Source organism: Engraulis encrasicolus, chromosome 9, assembly GCF_034702125.1.
Source record: "Engraulis encrasicolus isolate BLACKSEA-1 chromosome 9, IST_EnEncr_1.0, whole genome shotgun sequence".
NCBI classification, from domain to species: Eukaryota; Metazoa; Chordata; class Actinopteri; order Clupeiformes; family Engraulidae; genus Engraulis; species Engraulis encrasicolus.
In genome coordinates this window covers 19643816-19660306 of record NC_085865.1, presented here as the reverse complement: position 1 = coordinate 19660306, position 16491 = coordinate 19643816, and the positions used below count along the sequence as shown (strand labels likewise).

Below are 16491 nucleotides of genomic sequence, written 5' to 3'. Positions count from 1 at the left end.
GAATGTTGAGGTGAATGTTTTGAGACCAACATGACTGAGACACGTACCATTCCTGGTGAATGAACTTAATACTGCCGGTGCAGACGCAAGGATGGTACAGGGGTTTGTCAGGAGTTCCTTCGGAACGACACACCCGGCATATATCCGCTGTTGGAAAAAGTGAAAGATGGTCATTTTCAAGTCTGTCAACAGCGCTGCACTTTGGCAAAAAAGGGGAAGAGTTAAGTCAAAAGTCAGCATCAGCAACCCAAATGAGACGGCCAACGGTGGTGGACCTTCATGAAGTACTTTCCCTGTCAAACATATAGATATCGACTTGGCAGTAGAGTCTATAGTGTTTCAAAGTTTAGAGTACAGGCCAACGAAATCACACGTTTGTTATTACCATTGCGCACCATTGCGACAACGTGGCCAGCTACATTATACTCCTTAGGCCAGCACTCTAAACTTTGAAACACTACTACTGCCAACCAAGTCGATATGTTTGACAGGGAAAGTACCTCTACTTCATAAATGGCCACCACCGTTGACGTTATCCCACTGCCCCTGCTAATAACGTTAATTTACTCAGAAAGGCAAAGTGATCCGATTAGATTTGAAAATGCTGACCATCATGGAGGAGCCCTCTATCAAATGGAGCATGTCAAATGGGTTGTCTTTCAATGTTTTTGGAAAAGCAACGCTAGCTACTCTACGCTGATTTCTAAGTAGGTTTCAACAAGTTGAATAGCTAACATTAGCTTAACTGGCTACATAGCTAGTCACTGCAGTAACCAACCACTTCTATTACAGGAAATCAGAAAGTGCCAGTGACTCTGTTTTATGATTATGGGTTCCTTAACTCTTATTAGATGACGAAGCAGCAAAACATCTTGGCTTTTTGGACAAGTTCTGTACGGGGCACGTAAGCAAGCTAAGTTACCATTAGCCAACAGTTAACTGTTAACACTACCTTCCTCAGCCGTGTCCATCTTGCACGATAACGCCCTCTCCTCTCGATACTGTTTTGGTATTACGTCAAATTAGAAATCCATCAGTAGTAGGCATACTATTTGTATTTCCTGCTGAAGTAATGTGCCATCCAACGCGAGAATCAAGTGATAAGCCTCCACTTATACGTGGGTGTTGTAACGAATCCCCTCAAACCCAAAGCACATCTGTCAGGGGTGCTAGCTATCCATCGCCGATCGGCCAGGCAGGAAAGCACACGAATGTGTGTGCGGCAGTTTAGCACAAAATGCGGCAGTAGTGAGCATTTGCGACAGTTCAGTCCATTTTTCCAACAACACCTGAGACGTTCCAAAGGTTAGAACAAAGACAATCTTTGACAACACATGCCTCTTTTTGACAAACGGATTAACTTGAAATAATTTAGATGTGTTGTTCAAATATTATGATGTGTGTTTCACTTGTTTTGTGTGTGTTTGTGTGTGTGTGCGCGCGAGTGTGGTTGGGGGCCTGGGGATTCTATCACTGATTGATCATCTACATACCAGAGACAGTTTAGATTTCCTATCAAAATCTCTGTATATACTACCAAAAACACCTTTCAGGAAAAGTGTTGGCCATAAACCTCGTAAATGCTTGTTGAGAACTTGACTGTGCTTACTACGTAGTTATAAGCCTAAATACATTGGCTTTGAGTGGTATGATTGGCGAGTTAAATGTGTAGTTCTAGGCCTATAAACATTTTTTTTGTTATTATTATTATTTTTTGGGGGGGGGGGCATCTCTTCAGATCTGTCTGAAAGGTCAGGGAGCTGGAGACACCGAAATACAGGTTTGGTTATTGCATAGATAAAGATAGTATCTATCATAATATAGTACGATGAAGATTGCAGAGATGCAATAGCTGTTTACATGCTAAAAAGAAAGGGAATTCAGATCAATCAGGCTTGCATTTACAGAGGTTTGTTATTGTGCAATCGTATAACAAGTTATGCATAATTGTTGCATACCAGTAACTATTGTGTGTGCTCAGCACACATAGTTATTTGCATCCTTTGTTAGAGGAACGTGACATATCATAATGCAATTTTGCCATACGCGTCACATGACGCTGCATTTCTGTACAGTGTAATACCCTCAGTTTCCAGTGAACGCACGTGGCGCCGTGGCTTAGTTGGTTAAAGCGCCTGTCTAGTAAACAGGAGATCCTGGGTTCGAATCCCAGCGGTGCCTTTTGTGTAGAATTGGTGCGTTTGAAATGATGTGGGTCATCGACTCAACAATGTATCCCAAAGCTTTTTAATGCGGCGAAATACAATGCTAAAAAATAGGTAATAGCTCTACATTGTAGGTTGCCGTTTATGACTGAATCGAAGGGGCGTCAACCTGCTTGACCAACGAGCTGCATTAAAAAGGGACTGGCGTACTCAGTGGTGGGTCGGCTGGCTATCAGGAAACAGAGGGGGACTTTGCAAAGTGAGTGGTAGTTCTACATTTATAAGAAAATTAAAGTTAATATGCCAGTGGTATGATAAATGCAAAAGGTATTGCAGCTATGAACGAGTATCGTTTTAGTTTTGGTTATGTAAAAATGACACGTGACCAGGCTACATTAAATCGTATGTGCAACAAAGTAGCCAAGTCATTGTTTGATAAGTCACATTTTGGCACTGGAACCCGAGATTTCAGTAGGCCTAGGCCTAGAGATCTACCCTTTTCATCGGGCAGGATGGTGCACGACTAGGCACTGGTAAAAAATAGCAATTTGTAAGGATATTGAGAAGCTTGGTCATTTGTTGAAAGTTTGGTTTGCTCTACCCCCAGATGGCCAACGAAGCAAAGCCATGTCCGTGCGACATAGGAGATCGGATGGAGTACGGAGGACTCGGACAGGAGATCCAGATTGACCACGTGAAGGCTTATGTTGTCAAACCAGCTGTCCCTTCAGATAAAGCGGTCGTCGTGATTCAGGACATCTACGGATGGCAACTTCCCAACACCAGATACATGGCCGACATGTTGTCTACCAATGGATACATGCAAGTATCCAATGAAACTTCCAGGGAAGTACATTTTAGTAGAGGTAGGTGAATGCTGTGTATAGTGATGCCTCTTTGTTGTTTTCCTTCAGAGCCATTGTACCAGATTTCTACATGGGTAAAGAGCCGTGGAGTCCATCACATGACTGGGCAACCTTTCAGGAATGGCTGGAGGACAAAAAGCCAACCAACATCAACAAGTACATAACCGCTACAGAAAATCTTATTCTGTCAAATGCAATATGCAGATAAAAAGTCAATCTTTCCCCCACTAACATCTGTAATGTCAAATAGTTCCATTCACTGCTACTGTTCCATCAACTTTCCATGAAGTAGAACTGCAATGACTTTTCTTAATGCTGCTACTGCCCCCTGCAGGGAAGTCGACGTAGTGCTGAAATACCTAAAGGGGCAGTGTGGAGCCAAAAGGCTGGCGTCTGTGGGCTTCTGTTGGGGTGGAGTGGCTGTGCATCACATTGCCCTGCAATACCCCGAAGTTAAAGCTGGAGTATCTGTCTACGGTAAAGACTGCCAATAACGATAATGCCAGATGTGATGCAGCAGTTGCAAGTGTTCCTTTTCTTTCCAAGTCAATACATGAGCCTCATTCTGGAGACCATAAATTGCATTGAGAAAATGTATGAAAAACAACCAATTCTTTGGTTCAAATACATTTGGTGCCTTTCACAGGGATCGTCCGTGAGAGAGAGGACCGATTTCAGCTCAAGAGTCCCACCTTTTTCATTTTTGCAGAGAATGATGCAGTCATTCCACTTGATCAGGTACGATTGACACACGATAGCTGGGATTTAAAAAAGTCAGTCTCTTAGCCTGGTAACCCAGCCTAAATGTGAGATTTAAATGTGAATATTTACAGGCAAAAATAATTTTGGCCACTGGCGGGTGGGGCTAGTTTACTAGGCTAACAATCTCTAGTGTCCTTGCATGACTTACAAGGGCAATTTTCTTTCATGCAGGTGACCGTCCTGGAAGAGCATTTGAAGGAGAAGTGCACTGTCGATTTCCATGTTAAGATCTACCCAGGACAGACACACGGATTTGTGCATCGCAAGAGAGAGGACATCAACCCCGATGACAAGCCGTACATCCAGGAGGCTAGGACAGATTTGCTGAACTGGTTGGAAAAGTATGTTTAGAAACATGTCTAAGGGAAACTAAATCAATGCATTGCGACCAAATTTACAATTGATGCAGTGTAACTTAATGATGTACGAGTCCAAGACCAAATCAGACCATATACCAGACCAGAACATATATATGCACTTAACTGCTTGTCTTAATGTGCCAAATGTACTGCCTTCCTCTGATTAAGCAAAATTGCCTGAAACCCTGGCAGCCAAAATCAAATAGGCATAATAAAGCTATTCATTACATTAGTTCTTGCATCACAGGCATCATTTCATGCAACAGAAATCCAGACATGAGGAAATGACATGTCACAGATGGAGACTTTATTGACTTCCGTCCCTCTACAGTTATAGCAAGAGCAAATGGTATCAAAGGATAAATAAACACTCTGAAAAGACTGGACACGTTTCCCACTAGACAAGTGCACAGGGTCATACACTAAGACGACGGTGGTGTGTGTGTGAGAAGGGTGTTTAGTCCTCAGGCTCGCCAGGATTTCTGATGTCATCGATCTTCAGGATCATCTTCACCACCTGCGTTGCCAGGGAGATCTGCTGCTTCTTGCCAATCAGCGTCTCGATTACGTGCTGCTGCTTCATGTCTGTGCAAAACAATGACAGAGATAAGAAGGATACATGAATGCATAAGAAGGATATATGAATGCCAAGGATGCAGAACAATCAGTCACTAAGGACATTATAATGTAGAATGATACATGAATACTAAGAATGCATGACTGCTTTTTCAAAGGTACAAAACATTTAAGGTGCAGCTAAAAATGTGAGCATTGCCAATAAATTGTTTTCCTACATAAATCAAGTCTGTTAGCATTTTATGTCTGTGGAAATGAGAAAAAAGTGTTACAACAATAATACACATTTGCCAAGAATGCATGACTGCTTTTCCCCCTTTATAAAAGAACTTAAACTGCAACTACAGTGTACATTGCCAATAAATTGATTTCATACATAAATCTCATCAAGTCATTGTTTCTTCCATGCAATACCTACACGTGTGGCATATACAAAACTGTTATAAGAATCTAAAAAGTAAAGCATGATTCACCACCATCGACTGGTGGACAATAAATATGAAGGCTGCAAAACACCTGACACACACAAGCAACAGACAGACATAGATTATTGTAATTAATTATGAGACAAATAAATGAACCATACCATTAGTGGCCAGGTGTAGGCAGTCTATGCCCAGTGCGGAGTTGCCTTCCTTGACTTGTTTGGCTCTGACCTCTGTCATGGTCTGGATGGGGTTGAGGCCGCTGTTCTCTGCCAGTGCCATGGGAATGACTTCAAGGGCATCAGCGAACGCCCTCATGGCATACTGCTCCAGAGACGGGCACTGCAAAACAAACACAGCTCATAGTCAAACATGGCGTCTCTCTCCATCTCTCGCACACATTACTTATACTGAAGGGTGGGTTATGCTCTCTTTAGAACCTCAACGGAGTTTAGTCAAGGGAAATAACTGCGCGGCTCACTGCAAAGTTAGTTTCGGAGCATAAACCACCCTTGAGAATTGACGTAAGGAAAGTCTACCAACTCCTGGGAGATGTAGTATATAAACTTTATTACAGGCTCAGGGCCCACATAGGACACATTACAATACACACACACACACACACACAGTCATTGTGTACAAGTTTGTAGTTTCGTTGGATAAAGGTATCTTCTAATTGTGAGGCAGTACTCTGAAAGCAGCTTAGTACTAGTGAAGCCATACCTGATCAGCTGCTTCATTGACAGCCAGAGCACAGGCGATTTCTGAGGCACCACCACCGTAGACGATGCGGTTATCTCGTACCAGGTTACGGATGACGCACACGGCATCGTGGAGAGCACGCTTGGCCTCCTCGATGATCTGCAACCAAAGCAGAAAAGAAGCTCAGTAAACAAAAACACTAATAAAAGTAAGTCACACTCAATCTGTTAAGCTTTAATAATTATTATAAAAAATTATTTTAAGTGCCTTCAAAATATCCATGAAACTCTACAGAAACAATGTAATGGACAAGAGACAAGGAATACTTACTAGGGCTGTAACGATATTGTATCGAACCGAGAAATCGTGATACACAGAGTAACGATACTGTATCGTGATACAAGGAGACAGTATCGTGATACACCCTTTCAAAGTTTTATTACCCATTAGTCCAGAAAACAACCTTATGATTTGATGTGATAGTGTTTCCAAACTTCAGTGGAGATACATTTCAGAAATCGTGGGGTGTATCGAACCGTAGGTCAAAAATCGTGATGCGAACCAAATCGTGAGTTGAGTGTATCGTTACAGCCCTAATACTCATTATATACAAATACCGTTTCCCCTCATACGACTGTACTGTACCATTTTGTTTCCTCCACGGATGAAGATTGTAACAGCTCTGGAGTTCTTGCACTCCTCGATGACCAGCATCCTGTCCTTGGTGGTGCCGAAGCAGATCTCCTTGACGATGCCCGCTGCGCCCAGCTTCTCTGGGGTCAGCTCACAGAAACGTGGCACGATGCGACCGCCAGTGGCAATGGCAATCAGCTGCAAAACAAACATGTTAAACACGGTCTACAAAAGTCAACATTTATTCAATATGCAATGAAGACTGTTCATAGTTGACTAAATTAACCATACCATATACTTTGTATGAATATTTGAACGAATATTTAATTTTAATTTAAAATGGATAAAGCAAAAGACAAAACCTGGGAGAAAAATAGGCTGAAATCAGGAACTGCAAAATAATAGAACGGCACAAACAAAAATCCTCCTCTCTACAATACTAGAGATAGAAATAGCACAACTTCAGAAAAAGAGGTCGAAATGCCATAATAAAACAAACCTCGATTTCGGGGCCGCCCACCCAGCGCACGGCAGGCAGCTCGTTCTGCAGCAGCAAATGGTTGGCCTCGTCATCAAAGCCCCACTGGCAGATGGCAAGGTTGGCCCCGGTGGTCTTGATCTGAACAATGGAGAACGAATTAAAATTACATATTTATTCACCATGTACTCATTTTAATAATTAGTCTTCAGGAAGAGCACTGGACGGGGAACATAGCTTTTAATAATTAGCCTTCGGCCAGCAATGGACAACAGCGGCATATGGCTGGATGAGAACTATTCATGGTTTGTTATCTTACATCCTTGCACACAAAAATGGATTTTAGCAAGAAAATGCATTCATACAGAGGCTAACTGAAGAGCAGCTTTAATACTGCCGCCTTCAGCACACATAGTGAAAATGGATTGCATGACTGCACAATGACCTGATTGATCATCTCCTGGAACTTCTCGTGCTCGTACTGCTGAAGAGCTTTGTAGTCCTCCACGCAGGTCACGTCAAGCTTATGCTTGGTCTTGGGCTTGGGGGGCTCGAACGGGCAGGTGAGGATGGCAATCTTTGCGTCTTTCAAGACCTATAACAGAGGCACGGTGATCAGCATTGCTTATTTACATCATATGTCCAGCACTAGTAAATATTGTTTGCATATATTTGTAAGTAGTTAAACCACTTTGGAATTATACATTACATAAACATTCACACTCTAGCTTTAAGTATTGGCTTCTTTATATTCTACTACACCTTCTCCAATACAAAAAGTAAATTCTCCTCTATGGTGTGGTTGTATGGCTTATTGTGCGAGTATGTGCTTGTGTTGCCTGAAAGCATTTGAGTGTGCATGTATGGTGCTTGATGTCCATCTGTACATGGGTCTGTGGTGCTGTTGTTCCCATGCTTGTCTTGTATGCTTTATGCCAGGGGTATTCAAGTAAATGTCAACGAGGGCCAGTTTTTCAAATTCCTCCCAGTAGAGGGGCCAAACTATACCTATGTATTATAGTTGCCGACTGTCAATGAAAAAAATATGGGACACTTCATTGAAGTGGAGGGTCTGGGGGTGCTCCCCCAGAAAGTTTTGCATTTCTTAGATGTAATTTCCTGCATTTAAAAGTCCCGTTTCAGCACGATAACGGAACCCATACTTTTATCTCTAAATTCCGAAAAACAATTCTGTATTTCCAGGGGTTTGTGGGGGCCCAGAACCTTGCTGTCCAAGGGCCGCTGTAACATGTTATGGTGGTGGTGATGGTATTTGGGGACAATACAGGCTATCTATCTATCTATCTATCTATCTATCTATCTATCTATCTATCTATCTATCTATCTATCTATCTTCAATTAAGCGATGATCCCCAACATTGTAATGTATGCAAACTAATTAAGAATGCCATCTGTTGATGGCAACAAAATTAAAACACGGCATCATGTGTTCATATCTGTGGCACGCAGCATAAATTATGTGTATTTTTCTCTAAAAGGACTGCTCATAAAATGTGATTAACCAGTACAGCAAGGTAATGGATGCCATTCACAGAGCCACGTGGTACCTTGGGCATCTGCGGGTGGCTGAAGTCCTTGTCCACGATGACTCCCTTGATGAGCTGCGTGTCCTCCAGCTTACCGCCCACCTTGCCCTCCACCTTGATCAGCTCGAAGTCCACATCCTTCCTCTCCATGTCAGCCACTGTCAGGATGGCATTCACGGCGATTTCTGCCATCTGTCTGTGACACCGGTTAATACTGTAGAGGGAAAAAAAAAGAGCGGTTTTAAACTGTCCCAGTGGATAATGATGAAAGCAAAAATGCAGGAAAGAAACGGCACAAAACAAATCTTTTTTGACAGAACTGCATAGAAGTTTAACGAAGCGCTACTGTACACAGGGCCGCTGACAGCTTTGCCCAGTCCCGGGACAAAATCAACTGGGCCCTCCTCTCAATGCATTCAATATAATGGAGACCAAATTTAGGGCCCTGTAACAAAAAACACAACCACGACGACTACTGCTAATACTTCTACGACGCCACGCGACTTCTGACAGCACTACAGCATCACTACCAGCAGGATTACCGGTTTAAAACTCCCCTCCAAGGCCTTCTTCACATAAACTCAAACAAACCATGTATGTGATGATGAGCGACTAAACAAGAACACGGTAAAGATTAGGGCTGGGAATCGATCCAAATTTCGATCCAGAAGGTCACGATCCAATTCGATTCACGATCCGATCCGATATCGATCTTCTGTATTGCTGGGTTGTTACTTCAACCCATTTATGCCTCGAATTCTAAGACTATATATATAGGCTATAAAAACCTTAATATCTCAGCCTTTGATGTCCACAAAAACATGAAATACCATGGTAGCCTATGTGAATGTTGAAGAGAGCTACAGGATGTGCTTGAGAAAATAGTGCCTATAATCATCGGCAAAAGATGGATCCACGAAGTTGTGAATCGATATCACACTTTTCGAACAAGAATCGATATTGGATCGCGATCCGATCTTTAGAACCTAGCCCTAGTAAAGATCCTCAGACTCACATTTTGGAGCCTAGCGTGGTCATGGCTGTCTGCACGAGGGGCTCTGTGTTGTTGGGGTCTACGGGGAAGCTGTCGCTGATCTTGTCTAGCTGGGCGATGGCGATCTGTGCGGCGCGGTCGTAACCGTCGGCGATCCGGATGGGGTGGAGGCCTCTGTCCAGAAGCTGCTCCGCCTGCTCCAGGAGAGCACCGGCCAAGACTGAGGAGGAAATCAGAGGAGATTAGATTCGTCTTTATTGTCTCTACAGGAAAGAAATCTTGCTTGGATATGAGAAGGTTTATTGTGAACAATCAAGAATTAGACAAGACTTTGGTCCCACAGAGGGAACACACAAGAAACATACAGTATATGTACTGAACAAGGAAACATGAAAACATAGAAACACTTTAGTCTAAGTTTGCCGACAGCCATAGGCCTACAACAAACAACCATTGTTTTAGTGCAGGGTTTCCCAAACTGTGGTGCGTGCACCCCTTGGGGGTGCGCGGCCTGCCATAAGGGGGTGCACGAGCTGAATAGAGCAATGGTGGATATGTGTGGGTTTTTTATCCAGCATTTAAGAACGTTAGGTTAGTGTTAATTGTATGCTGGAAGGATCCATCTGAAGTGTAATGTATTACTCCTAGACTTGTCATGCAACAAGTTCCATTGTAATGATGGCAGAAAAAACGGCAGGTCGATTGGAAATGAGGATTGCCCAAACTGTGCGGCTGTGCAACATTCGCTTAGGGGGTGCGCAAGGAAAAACGTTTGGGAACCACTGTTTTAGTGCATACAACCTAAAATGGTTGTCTCCTGTGGGCCTATTATTGTGACACTTACCAACAACACCCGTTGTTCCATCGCCGATCTCATCGTCTTGAGACTTGGAGAGCTCCACCATGAGCTTGGCAATCTGGTGGTCCACATCCATCATGCTGAGGATGGTGGCCCCATCGTTGGTCACTGTCACCTCCCCATCCTTATCCACCATCATCTTGTCAAGCCCTGAACGCCAGTGGAAGGAATGTTACATTATGTTTGTGTCTTTGGTTTGCTGTCATTTAAAATGACCATCACCTATGCATTTACAAAAGAACAAATCCACTGTCTTATCTTGAAAGTCAGGGGAAGGAGTTGCTGATTTATTTATTTGTGCGTTTGGTTTGTTGCCACTTGAGGACTATTAAATCAAAACAATTAATGGGCGTATGAGAGTAAAGTATGCAATGGTTGCAGATGAGGGGGGGTGCACTTGTTTCATTCTTACCATTTGGACCCAATGACGTCCTCAGGGTGCCAGCCACAGCCTTTGCAGCCATAATGTGAGACTGAAACCAAGATCAAATTATATCCCGATTACAGCATAATCACCACCTTAGTGTGGCAATAGCCATCATGCATTTCAGTTGATTGTTAAGTGATGCATCATGTGGATTTTTCAATGAACGACACCGATGACATCAATCAAGCACAACATGACACAGCAGCTGATGCTACCGCATAAGCCATTTCTTTCTAAAGAGTACAGTACATCGTGATATCAGTAGGCCTGCTTGGAAAACATACAAAAAATGTTTATTGTTCATAATACAAGTGATGACTACCCCTTGTTGTATGGGACTATCGCTAATCGTTTGCAGCAGACGCCCCATCCCTTCCGACAAATCTGTATCCAAGCACATGGGGAAACGGCTGCAACAGGCCAGTTGTGTCGCATGCTACAATTAGCCTGGTTGTCATTATGGGGGAGATGCTAAATAGTTCTCCGTTTAAGGCAAGAGCATTTCGACACAATGTTTCTCGCAGTATTGAATTCACAGTGGGATTACGATGAATTCCGTGGGCTGTGAAGACTAGGGAAGTCATCCGATTAGCCGGGGGATGCTACCAAACTGACAAAGCCTTTGCACCCATTCATGGTAATGTTAGCAAAGTTAGCCAACACATGCATCATTGTGCTAAGCCTACCTTCAATGCGTCCAGGCCCGACAGTCGAGTTTTCGTGTCCTGGTCTTTAATGATGATGAATGGCCGCCCATATTCATCAAAGGCGAGAGTCCCTAACGCGGACATGTTAGAAGATGGAATGCGGTGCCCAAATTCTTATGAAATTGGTGATTTCAGTGCTGTGAGATGATCCTGAAGTGGACACCTAGCCGCGCGGATCTGCCGGCGAGTTCTGGAAGGATCATGGGGCGGGGTAGGCGAAACCACGTGACATTGGTGGCAACATTTTATCCCATTTACTGAATTCTCTTTCAATGTGATACATTTGGCACGCCAAATTTTTGATTTTAGGAATACTCGTGAATTACCGCTAATCTATTCATTACTACAAAACCGATACAAACATTTCATAAAACCTTTAATGACTTTAACACCAATGGTTCAGTCTAATCTCGCGTTGTCACACACAAGTCTCGTTCAATTGACAAATCACAAGCGTGTAGAAAATGTGGACCGGTAGAATCACAATAGTTCCATAAAATTAACACACAGGATGAACCTTTTCAGATCGGCAAACAGTAACCTCTTGATGGTGATGTAATGTCCGGTCAATGAACCACCGATGGCTCACTCATGTGCTGTGTAGAAATCCAACTCTTCGGAATGTTTTACAGTCCTTTACATATTCCCTCTGCTCCCTGCATGCGTTTGAGAGGTACGTAAATCTCTAGCTCTTGTACATTGAGCGGTGGAATGTCAATGAGCAAAAGCAGAGATTCTTTGGTGAAACATTTAACCTACACTAGTGCTGTTGTCTTACCTTTCTTACAAATCTAATTTTTACTGACCAGCTGTGTTGATAATACCTGACTGACACCATGACTGAGATTTACTGCATTCTGCTGTCAAATGATGAGCAAGGCCTCTCATGAGATCACAACTCCATTCGCAGGACCTATGCCATGCCGTGTGAGGTGAAGGCTAGATTTCTACTACTCTACGGATCCCAGAAAGGCCAAGCACAAGCTATCGCCGAAGAACTTGCTGATCAGGCAGCCGAGCATGGATTAGAAGCTGATTTGTTTTGCTTGAGTAACAAGGAGAAGGTAAGTTTTGAAGGAAGAGATGATGTCATGAAAAAGTGCATTGAGTGCAATAGAACCTTGCCAGGTTGCAACATTGTAAACATTGCCATGCGAGAGAGAGAAAGAGAGAGAGAGAGGGAGGGAGAGAGAGAGAGAGAGAGCGAGAGCGAGAGAGAGAGATACTTTACTTCTGTCTATTTATAGCAGAGGCGATTCCTCCTTGAGTACAAGGGAGGCGCCGCCTCCTGTCCAAAATCACGGAGAATAGTATGTAAACTAATGCTTTACACGACTTAATAACATTGCTATTTCAGACCCAGCTCCATAGAAAATGCATGTGCTCAACTTAGAGATGAAACCAATCTGTAATACGATCCCGAGGCTCGCACGAGTTTTTTTTCCGCTCAAGACAACGCAAGCGAGTCGAGTCTCAATGGACTTCAATGGCATGTGGGATTGTATGCTTTTTCAATGGAAAAATGCTAAACGGTCATTGGCTATTGCCGTGAAATTTTTTTGATTTTGAGACTGAGCCTCACTGGGAGTGAATGGAGAAGAGAGAGGAGGGGGGAGGGACCGGAGACTGGAGCTCCGACTTGTGATTGGGTGAACCCCGTGTCAGTAGGCTACAGTTGATTTCATTTCGAAATGCGGATATGTTATTAATTTGACTGAGAAGTTTCGTCGTGGTAACCAGTGGGGAAGCTATTCATTGCGGTGTACTCCAGTTTTGTGCACATATTCTTGTAAACCTAGTGTTGCGAATAAAGTCTTAATAGTGGCACGTCCTTATCCTTTTTAATCTCCCAATTCAAAAGTTGAAGTTGCCTACTTTTCGTTAGGGCTAGCTTGCAAGAAAGCTAGAGAGCTATGCAAAATGCCAAGCATTGTGGATTAAATTCTGGCGAATTCCAGTCGTACTTATGAGGAGAAAATGAATATCAAGGAGCAGAGCAGAGCACTGCCTAATATTGACTTGGTGGAAAAGGTAGGGAAGAACAACCGTTTCTTTTGAGCTTTCGTGGTGCGGTGTCTGACCAACTGGTTAACTGCCAAGTCCCGTGAGTGGCGAGTCCTTGTTTTCTACTGTGTTGGCAATGTCTGGTAAATAATTAAAGATTTTGCGACCTCTAGTGGTAAGTTAAGCCGTGCACCCAGTAATGAACAAACACAACAAAGACAAACTCAATCACATCATTATGTGGCGGAGGTAGGCCTAATGATAATAATAATAATAATAATAATAATAATAATAATAATTAAAAAAAAAAAACATTTCCCTATGAATAGGCTACAAGGGGGGTAATGATTAATGATTAACAAATTTGCTTCAACAAGAGTCCTTTAGTGTGTGCCATATGTGGCTCAGGACCAATGTAAGATGTGTGTCAAAATTGACCCCCCCTAGACCACCCCCCCCCCCTCCCCCCCCCTTTTTTGCGTTCTGGACATATTGTAATTGAACAGCCTCCCCTGTTTGACAGACTACCAGCCGCCACTGATTTATAGTTATTACTGTCTTATATCTATAACTGTCCAGTATAACTTGGAGAAGGAAACATCTCCAGTGGTTTTGGTTGTTTCCACAACTGGAGATGGGGACCCCCCTGACACTGCCTCGTCGTTCGTGAGGAAGATCAAGAAAAAGACTTTGTCCCGTGACCACTTCTCTCGCCTCCAATATGCAGTATTAGGTAAGGTCTGGAAAATGACTGTACATTCTAGTATACATTCATTTGATTTGAACCTATACCTGATTGTTTTGAACTGATGATATTTTCTTTGGAACATAATCAATGCACGTACAGTGATGCCACCTTTTCCTTATGCAGCTTTGGGAGACACCAACTATGCAAACTTCTGTAACTGCGGGAAGACTATTGATGGTCGTCTCCAGGAGCTAGGGGCCAAGCATTTCTACTCCACGGGATATGCAGACGATGGTGTTGGGTAAGTTCAAGAGTCATGCTGTTGTCTTGTTTACTCATTAAGGTTTATACATACCCCTGGTTTGTTTGTTGTTACCAGAATGGTAATGATAAGTAATAATATATTACTACTAGACTCTTGGCAATGTCATAGGAGTGTAATAGCTTACAATGATAGTCAAGCCTTTTCAATGAATAGTAAGGCAGTACACATTATGGAGCCAACAAAATGGAGTCAAACTGAATATGTGCTAAATTACGTGATATTATCATAGAAAGCAGATTTGTCAGTCATATGTCCTTGTGAAAAAGTATTTGACCATGATACTGAATTATGTATACTATTTTATTATTTCCAGGCTGGAACTAGTTGTTGAGCCGTGGATCGAAGGTGTGTGGGGAGCAATCAAGAAAGCTATAGCAGAGATGGCTACTCCGGCAAAACAGGAAAGTGTCTCTACCAGCACTGTGCACAACACTGACCATGACACTGCTGCAAGCCAGGAGAACACCAAATCATCTGGACTGGACCTTAGCCTAGGGTCACTAACCCTCAAGGATGCACCTGCTTCCAAATCGGAGCTGCCTGTTTCCACCACTGAAGTGGAGACTGGAGTTTTGGACTCGGAACCAGAACCTGAGATTCTTGAGGCCTCATTGGCTCGGTCGCTGCCCCCGCTGGCGGAATCAGCGCTGAATGTTCCCGCTCTTCCTCCTCCGTTTCTGAATGTGTCCCTGGAGGATGCACCTGCCAAGGAGGTAGTCTGTCTTTGTACTCCACTATTGGAACAACTCTGCCATAGATTTGTTTGTTCAATGGTGTGAATTGTGCCAAACTATGAAGCTTGTTTGGTCATATACTATGTAGGATGTATGGCTACACCATATTGTATACAGTCCAAAAGAACAGATTTTGTGGACAGGCTCTGTAAATATACATGTCAATGCTTGGGGTGCAGTTGTGGGGTATGAGCATGATGCAATGATATAAATCATCTAATAATAGCTGTTACTGGGTTCCAGAATATAGTTTGTAGGGATGCACCGATACCACTTTTTTGAAAACCGATACAAGTACGAGTACATTAATGGTTGTACTTGCCTATACGGAGTACCGATACCGATACCTTTTACCACCAAAATACAATGAAAATAAATGCATGGCCTTGTTTTTTTCCACCTGTGATATTTTTATTGTCCATTTCCATGTAGATTTAATTGTTAGTAAATGTATGAGGTGGCACTTTTTTCCATGCTGCTTTCAAGTCCACAGAACGTGACAAGATTTTGCATTGTTTTGTGTAATAGCATTATCGTTCCTGGTATCGGCAAGTGCTTGACGAGTACGAGTACGAGTACGAGTATAATGAGCAGTATCGGGTGCCGATAGTATCGGTGCATCCCTAACAGTTTGATTGTTTGCCACATAGTGTACATACAGGTCAGGGCACCCTCCTCATGTATCTAGTTGTGTGTTCCCCTTTTCCAGCTGACTGGCCCAGTGCTTCAGGACCATCACCAGGAAGTGCCCATATCCAGAGCACTGCAGCTTACTCGGGATGATGCCGTCAAAACGGCCATCTTGATAGAGCTGGACATTTCAGTAAGTTATTCTCGTGAGCCACAGATTTGCTTTTTATTGCAGAATGTCTTCTACAAAATGAAAAGCTTTTTAAAACAGAAGAACGTGATTTAATACATAAAAATGCATTTTGCTTTTCTCACCATATTCTAGTGGAGTGTGTTTGTTGAATTGGGAAGTGTAACACACCTCTCTTGTCTACAGGGGAAAGACATTTCGTATCAGGCTGGAGACTCGTTTGATATCCTGTGTCCAAACAACGCCACTGAGGTACAGGAGCTTCTGAAGGCACTGAGGATGGACAAGCAAAGCCATCACTTTGTTCAGCTAGAGCTGAGAAAGGACACAAAGAAGAAAGGTAAGGTGTCATAACAACTCTACTGTACACCTACATAGGTAGCTCTTGTGTAACTACCCTCAGCATTGGTGAAAGAGGTC

At 43.0% G+C, this 16491-nt stretch overlaps 4 protein-coding genes and 1 non-coding gene across 6 annotated transcripts in view; 3 read left to right on the top strand and 2 right to left on the bottom strand.

Moving 5' to 3' along the window:
* The window catches only part of LOC134455569 (E3 ubiquitin-protein ligase MARCHF6-like), a 31167-nt gene extending 29960 nt beyond the window's left edge, over nucleotides 1–1207 (bottom strand). The window contains exons 1-2 of the mRNA XM_063206711.1: nucleotides 953–1207; nucleotides 48–147 (exon numbers count right to left, since the gene is read on the bottom strand). Of these exons, the coding sequence (XP_063062781.1) occupies nucleotides 48–147; nucleotides 953–971 (119 nt within the window). The 5' untranslated portion in view covers nucleotides 972–1207. The remainder of the gene's footprint in view (nucleotides 1–47; nucleotides 148–952) is intronic.
* A 900-nt stretch (nucleotides 1208–2107) lies between these two features.
* On the top strand, nucleotides 2108–2181 carry trnat-agu (transfer RNA threonine (anticodon AGU)). Its single transcript has one exon. It is a non-coding gene; the product is annotated as a tRNA-Thr (tRNA).
* Nucleotides 2152–4384, top strand: cmbl (carboxymethylenebutenolidase homolog (Pseudomonas)). Of its 2 annotated transcripts, none has more exons than XM_063206709.1 (6): nucleotides 2152–2424; nucleotides 2773–2987; nucleotides 3080–3187; nucleotides 3366–3508; nucleotides 3678–3769; nucleotides 3965–4384. In XM_063206709.1, exons 2-6 carry the CDS (start codon nucleotides 2773–2775, stop codon nucleotides 4142–4144), a joined length of 738 nt encoding a protein of 245 aa, XP_063062779.1. In that variant the 5' UTR covers nucleotides 2152–2424; the 3' UTR covers nucleotides 4145–4384. The 2 variants fall into 2 exon arrangements, with proteins under 2 accessions (XP_063062779.1, XP_063062780.1); XM_063206710.1 differs by lacking the exon at nucleotides 2152–2424 and adding an exon at nucleotides 2600–2698.
* Nucleotides 4385–4437: 53 nt separating this feature from the next.
* On the bottom strand, nucleotides 4438–11718 carry cct5 (chaperonin containing TCP1, subunit 5 (epsilon)). The gene is made up of 11 exons (XM_063206708.1): nucleotides 11480–11718; nucleotides 10779–10839; nucleotides 10352–10516; nucleotides 9529–9727; nucleotides 8535–8727; nucleotides 7412–7561; nucleotides 6988–7107; nucleotides 6501–6686; nucleotides 5877–6014; nucleotides 5315–5495; nucleotides 4438–4737 (listed from the first exon to the last, which is right to left on the bottom strand). The coding sequence occupies exons 1-11, from the start codon at nucleotides 11582–11584 to the stop codon at nucleotides 4610–4612; spliced, it is 1626 nt and encodes a 541-aa protein (XP_063062778.1). The 5' UTR covers nucleotides 11585–11718; the 3' UTR covers nucleotides 4438–4609.
* A 263-nt stretch (nucleotides 11719–11981) lies between these two features.
* Nucleotides 11982–16491, top strand: part of mtrr (5-methyltetrahydrofolate-homocysteine methyltransferase reductase) — a 45360-nt gene continuing 40850 nt past the window's right edge. The window contains exons 1-7 of the mRNA XM_063206707.1: nucleotides 11982–12173; nucleotides 12411–12564; nucleotides 14084–14237; nucleotides 14376–14493; nucleotides 14831–15230; nucleotides 15961–16074; nucleotides 16258–16411. Coding sequence (XP_063062777.1) covers nucleotides 12070–12173; nucleotides 12411–12564; nucleotides 14084–14237; nucleotides 14376–14493; nucleotides 14831–15230; nucleotides 15961–16074; nucleotides 16258–16411 — 1198 coding nt within the window. The 5' untranslated portion in view covers nucleotides 11982–12069. The remainder of the gene's footprint in view (nucleotides 12174–12410; nucleotides 12565–14083; nucleotides 14238–14375; nucleotides 14494–14830; nucleotides 15231–15960; nucleotides 16075–16257; nucleotides 16412–16491) is intronic.

Bases quoted from the DNA above. Each gene is read 5' to 3' on its own strand.
- cmbl (XM_063206709.1), top strand. From the start codon at position 2,773: ATGGCCAACGAAGCAAAGCCATGTCCGTGCGACATAGGAGATCGGATG. The intron at 3,188-3,365 runs GTACATAACCGC...TGCCCCCTGCAG, and splicing joins AAGCCAACCAACATCAACAA to GGAAGTCGACGTAGTGCTGA. The intron at 3,509-3,677 runs GTAAAGACTGCC...TGCCTTTCACAG, and splicing joins AGCTGGAGTATCTGTCTACG to GGATCGTCCGTGAGAGAGAG.
- cct5 (XM_063206708.1), bottom strand. From the start codon at position 11,584: ATGTCCGCGTTAGGGACTCTCGCCTTTGATGAATATGGGCGGCCATTC. The intron at 7,562-8,534 runs GTACCACGTGGC...CCTCTGTTATAG, and splicing joins GCCACCCGCAGATGCCCAAG to GTCTTGAAAGACGCAAAGAT. The intron at 6,015-6,500 runs GTACAGTACAGT...CTTTGGTTGCAG, and splicing joins TCCGTGGAGGAAACAAAATG to ATCATCGAGGAGGCCAAGCG.